The sequence below is a fragment of the Diachasma alloeum genome, unplaced genomic scaffold (genome assembly GCF_001412515.2).
Source record: "Diachasma alloeum isolate Michigan unplaced genomic scaffold, Dall2.0 Dall_scaffold_01067, whole genome shotgun sequence".
Lineage (NCBI taxonomy): Eukaryota > Metazoa > Arthropoda > Insecta > Hymenoptera > Braconidae > Diachasma > Diachasma alloeum.
In genome coordinates, this window is record NW_021681178.1 from 42,845 (window position 1) to 54,081 (window position 11,237).

An 11,237-nucleotide genomic window follows, 5' to 3' on the forward strand; every position below is an offset into this window, starting at 1 on the left:
ATGGTTTTTTGTAGTTACATGACTCTGTTACTAAGCTGTCGATATGGACAGAAAACAATAACTCTTTGATTTTCATCTCGAGTAATGAATGATTATTCAATTATTGAAAAACATGAACTCAGAAACAAAATCAATGATTTAACGGAATTTCTTATTCATGTACTCTTGATACAAAGAGAGCTCTTCAGGGCTTTGAGCTCGAAGATTTTTGCCTTGTGTATAAAATGCACGATCCAGTCAATAGCGCCACGATTCACTTAACTTTAACCGAGGTCTAACCGTGGTTTCCTAATTCAAAAACTGGCCCTCAGCACTAAAGCGCCAATTGTTCGTGAACGCGCGCAACCGCGCGCGTTATAGATCTGAGAATATTATTATAGGAGTGTGAGAATATTATGGGAGAGAAGAAATATCGATGTGTATTTTAATGAATAAAGAGGAGAAAATTGTGTTAAAATTAAGAATTGAAGTGTGTTAAAATTAAGAGGTTTTTATTATTAATACTGCAGTGCCATTTCGTTTTCTTCCTGGTGGATTATTATTAATAACTGCAGTGAATAACTCAATCAATGATTTAATGATTTATTGAATTTCTTCCAATATAAATCCTTCGACGTAATAAAAAAGTATAGTAAGAAAAGAAATAATCTTAAAGTTATCGAGTTTTGTACGTGTTTACATACATTCGTTAGCTTCTTTTTCAGTTGGAAAAAAAAGTCGATAGTCGTGAACTACGTAAAGAGAAGAGAAAAGAAAGGGGAAACAATAACTCATGAATCGTAGAGTAGAATTGCTTCCTTTATTAAAAGTTCAAATATTTCTCCAATTCTCCAGCATCAAAACGAGATTTGATTCATTTATATCGTATCACTTGTTTAGACGATATATTTGACAATTAAACATGATTTGCTTGATTTCATTTTCTACAGCTTTTTTTTTCCTATGAGAAAGAGAAGGACAGAGATGAAAATTAGCTGCAATTGATGTTGTTAAAGATCAATTGTTCTTAAATATTGGAAAAATATTTTTCCATTGAATAAAACATATTCTCATGTGATTTTTATTCTGCTCCTTTTTTCAGACCTGGTTTGAAGCAAATACGTGATGGAGGTTTCGAGTTTATCTTGTTATCAACACACCGGAGAGTTTTCCTTTGCTGGCGGAATAATCAATTTGTATCGATAAATGTGGTGATTTATTGAAGAAATTGATGATATTGATGGGATAATTATGTTGATGATGTTGATGATAATAATAATGATGATGGTGATGATTTGTTGATGAGGAAGATAACTTTGATTTTTTTATTTTATGAATTGTTTATGATTTGATGATATACTAATTGATAAAATGAATGATAAATTGGAAATGATGGAAATATTGTGATGTATGCCCATGAAAGTTTTATATGAGTGAGATCAAGTTACAGAGATTTTAATTGGTTTTGAATGTACGAGAATTTGAATTGAATTTGAATTTGTACGAGACAAATCTACTGAATCGAGTTACTTGAGAGTGCAGCTGACTTCCGATGATAGCATGAAATTTCCAGATTTGAAAATTTGAATGCATCATATGAGCTTTCATATGATAGTCATGTCATCCTCTTCTTGCGGTTCGGATTTTTTTTTCTGAATTTTAATTCTTTTTAAATTTTTCTATTTTATGATAAACGAAAATACCTTCTTAATGTTTTTCCATGGTATTTGTAATCAGACCGATTCTCAGCGCTAAAGCGCTGATTGTTCGTAAACGCGCGCAACCGCGCGCGTCATGGACCTAGTTTTAATTATTACAATATTGAACAACAATTGAAATTGTTCTCACAATTTTGCACTTGTTCCTCCGTTGTNGGACCTAGTATTATATAATTACTAACTAAATCGACGTAGAGATCGATCTCAATATGTCACACACCCTAAGCAATGTAGTTTTATTCTCGTTTTTTCATTTTTTCGCTGAAATCGCTTGTTCGCACGATAACTTAAAAAATAATTGAGATAGAAACTTGAAACTTGGTATAATTCGGAGATAATCTACTTTGTATGTGAAACTCTTTTGCTCAATATCTCAAAAACTATTGGTCCGATTCCAATTTTTTTTTCAAAATGTGCGTTTTGATGTCATCTATCTAGATCCGATAAAATATGGGTACCATCCCATTGAAATTTTTCTAGATATCGTCTTTTTGATATTTTTTTGGTCGGAATTCACTTTTGCGCACTATAAGATGGGTAAAAGTCAGGGAAACCTTTTGAAACTTTGGCTTCTAGTTAGGATCGTTAAGGAACATTCCTACATCAAATTTTAGGTCAATATATTTAATAATTCTTGAGATTGGACAATTCACCCAAAATTCTTGAGAAAAAAAAATTAATGCATCTATATTTCACTGTTCATTTTCACGTCAGCATTTTTGAAATCATACGTTGGGATCCATTCGAACACCTACTACTAATGAAATTAGTAGAAATGAAAATAGGAGATAAAAAATTACGTGGAGCGTAGCAGTCATATGTAATCTGTCAAATGGCTTCTGTCGCGCTGCTTGTTCATAATCTGGGTTCACGGTGCGATGAACAATCAGAGAATGACCAAGGAGATGAAAGGGGGGGGGGAAGAGCGGTGTTGACAACTCGAGAGCAATTCAATACAGCCCACATTGACAATGAAATATTCATTGGAATTTATGTTGAGTAAAACAACTACCACTAGACCACTTGTCTTCTCTAATTGACAACACTGAATATAGATATGAAAAAACAAACCTTCGAATAACAGTGGATTTCCGTTTCTGAAGTAGACTAGAGCTGGGAAGGTCTTGATGGAGTACCTCTTCGCCAGTTGTGGATCTCGTATTTTCACTAGATGAATGCCGAATACATCGCACTCATCGTCGATGCGTTCTAATCCCTCGAGGATGTCATCACAGATGTGACAATTTTGTTTATCTAGAGACAAATTGGAAGTAGAAATAACTGCGATTACAGTTTTCTATGTGAATATTTTAGACATTTGGGAAATTATGAGAATTAAGCTCACAGAAATAGACAGCCAGGTACTGCGTGTCTTCAACAGCAGACTCTAGCATCACTCGGGTGATTAACTCAATTCGATCCTCAGTTTTCTGAGTGATCAACCACTGAAGTACTTCCTCTTCCTCGGCTAGATCACCTTCGAACACATTAGCTGTTTGGGCCTCGTAGTACACTAGTACTGGAAAGTCAGTTACTCCGTAGTCTTCGGCTATTTTAAAGTCCTGGAATTGTCAATTCGTTGAATCAGATAATTATTTTTTCTTCCGAATGGAAGCATTGCAATACTTCGATTTTCACATTCTCTAATTTTGATCGGAAATAATGTAGAATAGTCGAAAATGTAAAAATACGAAGTTTGGCGACCATGTCTGTATGTGACCACGTCCACCGCCACCTTCCCGATGGCCAATTTTTAGAAAATTAAGTAATTAAGTGGCTAAAGTAATTCCAAAAAACCTGAAATTTTTTCAGATTATAGGTCTTAATGAAGACTAAACTTTGCAAAATTTCAGCCCGATCGATCTTATAGTTTTGGAGAAAAAGCGATTCGTTTTTAAATCAGATTCGGATTCAGATTCAGTTTATTCATTGCTTGAGACATTACATAGTCTTGTACAAAGGAGAGTCGAGCATTGAGCTTAATTTATTGGTTTCGAGTACATCAATTAATTATTTTATCTTGCGGGCTAGTTTTATAGTAATACTTATAATATTCAACCATTTCAAGATGTTAACATCATAAAAATTAAATTTGGATACATCTCAATTATTTGTTTCATGTTTGATAATTTTAGTTAGGAAGTTGTGTAGTGCAAAAAAATCTTTTGGATTCATAGAGTTTAGGAAAAATCTGAGTGTATCAGAATTAGAAAAGTTTAGTTGTGTTTTGCTCGTAAAATATTTTCTTTCTTCAGAAAATTTGGAACAGCTTGTTAACATGTGGTGCAGGTCATTGGCAGTTGGTTGTGAGCAATTTTTACAAAATTTATCGTCGCTGAATTTAAGAATTCCCTTTTCTGTTACGATTCGGGGAAAAAAGGCTGTAATCAGACGGCATTGGGCGAAGGTTTGAAGGACATTTTGTGGAAGATTGAGTTTAAGGAAGGGTTGTGGTTCAAAATTAGGATTCGCATTTAATCTCAACAGGAGATAAGGATATACAGGAAGTGATGAAGCTATCAGACTTTGTCTATCATTGTTTCTGAGTTTATCTTCATACTTTTACAGAATTGTATTAATATTATCAGCAGGTATACCTTCGGAGCACAGGCCATTGATACCAGGTGGAAAAAACCCGATAATTATTTCGTCTAATTGTTTTCACCAATTGTAACTTTTTGTAATTGTTGGTTTTTTTGAAAGGGATAAGAGTTTTTTAAAACATAACTTAGGCATTCTATTGTCATCCATTACAAGTAATTTCATAATCCAATTCAATGACCTGTTAATAATTTCGTATTCTAGAGCTAGGGCACCTACTTCGAGGCGTACCGCGTAGTTAGGACAGTACATAGGTAATCGCAGTAGTTTTTTTATAAAAATAGGCTTGCGTATGATTTATTATGTCTAGGTGCGCAGGGCCCCAAACTTCTGCCCCATAAAAAAGAACACTGGTTGCTAGAGCCTTGAAGAGATACTCGTTCGTGTTCCATGTATTTGAGCGAGTTCGATAGAGAATGTTCAGTACAGCGTGGATTGCATTTCGAGATGATAATTTAGCTTTGATCGCTTGTTGTCCGAATAATCCAGATTTGTTAAATAAGCATCCTAAATAGTTGAACTATTGAACGATCTCTATCGATTCCCCTCCGTAAGTGAATTTTATTCTCTTCGCGGGTCTGCCTTTTTCCATAATTAGTATTTTTGACTTCGATTTATTCACTTCCAGATGTTTTAGTTTAAAATACTCAGTCGACAATCTTATTAATTTTCTCATTTGGGAAGGGTTTTCCGCTAACAAAGCGATGTCATCAGCATAGGCTGTACAAATTATGTCATTTTGGTGATCAATTGAAATCCCTCTTGCCCCGTTTTCTCACAAATAAGATTCGAAATCGGAAATGAAAAGGGAGAAGAGAAGTGGGCTGAGAATTTCCCCCTGCAAAACCCCTTTTGTTATGCTTACAGGTTGTGAAAATCCGGATTCAGTGCGTACAGATAGTTCAGCTCCCTCGTATAGACTCTTAATAATGCTGATTAATTTTGTGCTTATGCCAAGTTCCATCAGTTTAATCCATAAGAGCTGATGATTCACAGAATCAAACGCCTTTACAAAGTCAACGAAGAAGCAATAAACTCTCCGACGCGGCTGACTCAGGTGGATTTGAGCAACAGAGGACAAAATTAAAATATTATCAATGCACCTTTCGAAATCCCGCTTGAAATTCTAGAATCTTTTCATTTTCTTCAGCCCATGTATATATTCGGTTGTTAATTATCTGTGTAAAAATTTTTGCTATGCAATTTACTAACGAGATACATCTGTAGTTGTTGGGATCATTAACGTCTCCCTTTTTATGTAGCATTAAGGCATGTAGTTTACACCAGCCCTCTGGCACCATCTCTCGGTCTAGGATTTTATTGAAAAAAAACTCAAGATAGTGAATCCAATTGTCGGGGAGATTTTTGAAAAAGGCATTCCCGATCTGGTCAGGACCCGGAGATTTGCCGGATTTACAATTATTGAGACTTATTAGAATTTCCTCCAGTGTAATAGGCCTATCCAGAAGAGGGTGAGTGATCTGTGTAGTTGGTGTTGTGTTAATATTACGAGGTGGTAAGAGGCTTAGCAAGAAATTATACCAAGCATCTGGCTCAATTAAGTTAAGGCCTCTGGGCCTTGATCTGAATTTATTGATTGAAATCTAAAATAATTTACCGTTTGTAGATGACCCAATTGCTTCAGTTATGTCGTCAAAAAAAATTTTCTCTTTGAAGTTAAAGAGTTTCTTATATTTTTTATTCATAATTTCGTATTTTGCCACCTTAGAGGGTATTTTAAAATTAGATTTTTTACATTTTTTCTGGCATTTTTTAACTTGTTTTCTCAGCTGAAGACACTCAAGGTCAACCCAAGGTTTCTTGTAGTGATATCTTCTAGGATGGGTTGATTTTTTATACATTTTAAGGTGGTTGGCACAGTTCTTGATTGAGTCTATGAGTATTCTGTATAGTTCATTCACGTCGTTTTCATCATAGTTTGGAAAACCGGGGTTAAATAACAGATAGTTCGTATACTCTTCGAGTAGAGTTTCATTCCATTGATATCGTCCCTCGTCTCGGTAAGATCGTTCGGGTTCAAGAATTACTTCGGAGTTTAAAGTTAAAATTGTAGATAGATGATCTGAACGAGTGGGGAAGTTCATAATATGGAAGTCATGGATGTAATTTAGAAAGAACCAGTTTGTGGTTGCAAAATCTATTGTAGAATATGTTTTGTTCTTTCCGTGGAAAGTGTATTATCCCGGTATAGGGGTGTTTGTGGAAAGAGCGAATGAATTTTTTCGAAGACAACATTCAAGGATTCTAGAGAGTTCCCCATTTGATTTGCTCGAGAGAAGTAGCATAGGGAGACAAAAAATCTATCATTCTTAGAGATAACTTCTATAGCTAAAATTTTATCAGAATTAAGAATCACATTGTACGTATAGGGCTTTTTGTTCAATGCTAAGAGTAAGCCACCAGAAGGGCGTCCTCTTTTGTTGTTCGCTTGCGCTGGTGAGTAGATCAGGTGAAATTCTGACAGCCAACTGGGTGGGGATGCCAGTGGAGTAGTCAGCCAGGTCTCCGTAAATCCTAAGATGTCCGAGTTACTGATGGATGACGCCAATTTCCAATTATTTTTATGGAAACCGTTAACATTCCACGCTATTATAGGAATTAATTTTTTTTTGTCGGAATTTGTTTCTCTGCCTATGCGTGGTCTGGAGTTTCGCGAGGAGTGGGGCGTTGACTCAGACGGTGGGTTACTGTGTAGTGGCTGCTATTTAACAGATGTTTTTGACGATTTGCTTCTGGTCGAGCGAGGTGTCATTGGATAGAATTGTCGTCTTAGACTCTGTTTTGATTTTGGTTCTGCGTCTGACTGAGAGCTCGAGGAAGTTTTACGAGGCCTGCCCCTTCTCCGTCCTTTGTTTTCGGTTACGATGTCTTCGATAAAGTTGTTGCTGTGGGGAGAGGTGACTTTGACTGGCGTTTCGTAATCTCCCTCGTTGGTAGAGGCTTCTTCAATGCACGATAGATTTGAGGCAAATTCTTTCATCACAGGGTCCGTGCTTTCTTCTAGTAAATTGGCGAGTTCAGAATTTTTCAACACTTTATTATCCACCAGGATCTTACCATTCCTTATTTTAGCAACAACATTCACTTTCTTTAGTTCGTATCTTATTTTTAAAAGTTTTTTGTTGTCCTCTCTTTCTTCAAGAGATAGATCATTGTCGATGGGAATATTCAGGTCCCTGAGACGATCAGCTTGGGTGACAAAATTCTTTTTCCATCTTGGAGCTAACAGTTTCACCAAAATTGGGCGGGTTTTTCCCGCCGTGTACCTACCAAGACGGTAGGCAGAACTTATGATCAGAACTTACAGATCTGAAATATTTATCTCAGCTCTTTGAATGATGGAGAAAACTGTCTCAAGTGTGTTTTTGTCAGCTAGATTTCCCTCTCTGGCACTTTGTATAAGATGATATTACTGGCACGATTGTCTTATTCCATTTGTGACATTTGACGAGAGATTGTGTTGTATTTCCTGTTAGTTTCGGTCGCATTTTTTTCAATTTTCTTGTGAGATTTCATTAGCAAGGTGAGTTGCTCGTTCGTTTTATCCTGTTTCTTGTCCATTTTATTGACACTGACGCTCAGTTCTTTCAAATTTTCCTTTATTGCACTCGCGTTATCCATTTTCTAAGTTGTTGATTATATTACACTAATTCGTATAAATCTTATTTCACTCACTGTTAGTAATTACCACTATAAAGACAGTTTTAGTGTTAGGAAAAGATACTAAAGATTCGTTTTTAAATCGTTTTCGACAAATATCTTCAAACCTAGTGAACCAATTTGGATTTTTTTGTTTTCAACATATTCGTTCCGATGCCTCCTATCTAAATCAACCAAAACATATATACCTGTCCATATAAAGTTTTCGAGATATTCTCGTTTTTCCGTTTCTTCATAAAAAAAAACTTTGTAAACACTCTAGCTTATGCAAAAATTGAGATATCAACTTGAAACTTGGACAGAAATTATTTATACCCGCTCAGACGAAGTATTCGAAGCATTGGAATTTTTATAGCACACATGGAGGGGGCAGTAACCATCTGAAATTTTTGTTCCTAGTCGTTGTTGTGAAGCTATAAACTTTTGTAATATTTCAGAGCATTCGGAAGGCCGCCGTCAATGTATTGATGGCGAAAAAAAATAAGATATCAACTCAGGGACACGCTGACGGTCATATGGTACGCTGTCATATGCTCGCTGTCCCCTGCTTGTTTCTTAAAAACTAATTCGTTTACTTTAGAAACAATAGCAAAATTTAGAATGTCAATTAATTTTACCTGAGTTTTGACAAATGTGATCCCATGTCTATCACAGTCATCATCAATATTCTCGAGTTCCTCAAGTATTCCAGCGCACTGCTCACACTCGTCGCTGTCTGTGAAGAAACTCTTTAATGAAACAAAAAAGAGGTCCTCAAAGCCAAACAAGCACAACATGAACATGGCAAGAAAATGCATACATGAATGATTAAATGTTAAGGAACTTTATTTCGCTGACGTCCTCGTGATGCTAATAAATTTCCAGTAATATGATTAGGTGTATTTCCCGATGATGACTGTATTTTTTCATCCTTACGGGTGGTCCAACATTCAGGGAGAAAATCATTGAAGAATGATAGTTATGAAATATTTAGGATTTTGTCACAATATCAATTCGAGGGGTTAAATTTGAAGGTGAAGTTGTCTCCTCTCGTGTCTTCCTGTATGCAGTGAACATGTATTTCTGTGTTCAACATCTCAGGGTAGATGATAAAATGTTCACAAAGGGAAAAATAATCGATTACGTAAAATAATAATGAAGATAAAGACATTAACAAGTGAAGTAAAACGAACCAAATCACTTTATTGGAAATGGTATTTCAGTTTTTGCTGAATATCTCGAAGCTGAGCAGAGATATCTAAACGTTCATCTAAACCTTTTTTACAGCTCTCATGTTTTTCTATAAAAACGTATTATCAAAAATTTCTCCATCCCCCTTCTATTCTTCGATACTCATTGCAAACCAAAGTAAAGTCGATTTATCGCATTTTACTTCACTAAATTAATTGATAAAAATTTCCACAAGTTATTATGCAAACAAGCCGTAACAGTTCTGCCAAGGATTCTGTGCAGAAGGTGGCAATGAGCCTGTCCAAATGTGCGTGGAAAAAAGCACTGTGTCCATGGGAACACCCAACGAAGCTATTTACGGATTATAATTTTCAATTAATGTGATTAATTTTGCATTTTGCTTATGGTCGATACCAATGGCATCTTCGGTCGCCTCGGCCTGCTCGGCAATCCTCTGCTCCTGCTTGTGACGCATCTGCTTGCGGAACGCTTTCGATTGGCACATGTCGCAAAGCGTTCCGTTCCCTACGAGCATTAGTTCCACGTCAGCACGAGAAATTAAAAAAAAACGAATGAGAGAATTTATTAAACAGAGATAGTGAGATTAGCGAAGACAATTAGCATGCACTCAAGCGGATAAATTGTTACTGTAATTTCATTAACTTGTTTTTATTATTTTTATAAGATTTAAATTTTCTTTGGGTTTTTGAGAATTTTTACTTACAAAAGTAAACGGCTAATGCTTCAGATTCTCGAATTAGATGAAGAAGATCCTCGCCCTCGAGGGCTTCTATTACTTCACCTGAGGGGTCTTTCTGAGTCATTAGCCATTGGAGTATCTGATCTTCGTCGTAAAGGTCACCTAGAGAAAAAAAATTTAGAGAAAAATACAAAGTTGGGGGAAAATAGACATTCTTAAATCCTCAGTATCTCCTGACTCAATAGAGCAATTTGAATAAGTGAAGACAAAATCACGATAAAACAAGATGGGAAAATCAGGCCCGGTCGCGCGCTTCGCACGCTCCCTCTTTGGGGTATGACCGGTAGGGGTTGGTGGAATTAGGTGTGACCCATTACGGGTCGAACCAATAACTTCCCGACCATTTGTTTTTCTTGACGCTGGGGTCATGCCACAGAGAATACGGTGCACGCTATACGCAACGCTAGTCATCGTCAGAAATATTCGGAAAACAGTTGGATAATTATTTCATGCGTTGCATGCGTGTTTAGTGTTGCATCCATTGTGACATTACCCTTAGGGTGATTTCGCAAAGAACGCATTTGCAATTTAATTTAACTCAAACTTCTAGGTGAATGCAATGAATTTTGAAGAGATTGTTATTCCTTCACATGTTTTATGCAAATAACTAAGCAACTGCTGAGGCAATCGTCCTCCTATACTCATCGGTTCGAAGTTTTTTTTAATACTCATAGATTGAAAAAAAGATAATAATCACGTCATTTCTCGGCATAAAATCTTTGAATTTTTGTCATGTTCACACATATTTCATGCTCATAACTAATAAACCACCGACACGGTCGCCATCATACACTGATCACTCCTAAGTTACATGAACACGCATCGATTGAAATAAAAAAAATGAGAATGATAAGATTTTTTCTGATAGAATCATTGAATTTTCACGAAATCGTCATTTTCTACATGTTTTATGCGAATAACTAACCAATCGCTGAGACGATCTTCTTCATACACTGATCACCCTCGAGTTACATAAACACGCATCGATTGCAATAACAAAAATGTGAATGACATCATTTCTCCGGATGAAATCATTGAATTTCCAAGAAGTTACATCAAAACGCATCGATTGAAAAAAAAAATTCGAATCGCTTCATTTGTTCCGAAGATATCATTGGACAAAATTTTGGTCACATCCGTACACACACACACACACACACACACACACACACACGCGCGCACACACACACACACACACACACACACCCAGAAGTTGTCCTCACGCCAGCAACGCCACGTCCGCGCTTGCTTACAGNCGAAGATATCATTGGACAAAATTTTGGTCACATCCGTACACACACACACACACACACACACACACACACACA

The 11,237-nt window shown here is 36.2% G+C and overlaps 1 protein-coding gene across 1 annotated transcript in view; it reads right to left on the reverse strand.

Moving 5' to 3' along the window:
- Positions 1–10,011, reverse strand: part of LOC107045768 (protein disulfide-isomerase A5) — a gene marked incomplete at its 5' end in the record, with an annotated part of 15,594 nt that extends 5,583 nt beyond the window's left edge. The window contains 5 exons of the mRNA XM_015268127.1: positions 2,769–2,951; positions 3,043–3,259; positions 8,597–8,694; positions 9,564–9,674; positions 9,874–10,011. Coding sequence (XP_015123613.1) covers positions 2,769–2,951; positions 3,043–3,259; positions 8,597–8,694; positions 9,564–9,674; positions 9,874–10,011 — 747 coding nt within the window. The remainder of the gene's footprint in view (positions 1–2,768; positions 2,952–3,042; positions 3,260–8,596; positions 8,695–9,563; positions 9,675–9,873) is intronic.
- Between the last annotated feature and the right edge of the window lie 1,226 nt (positions 10,012–11,237).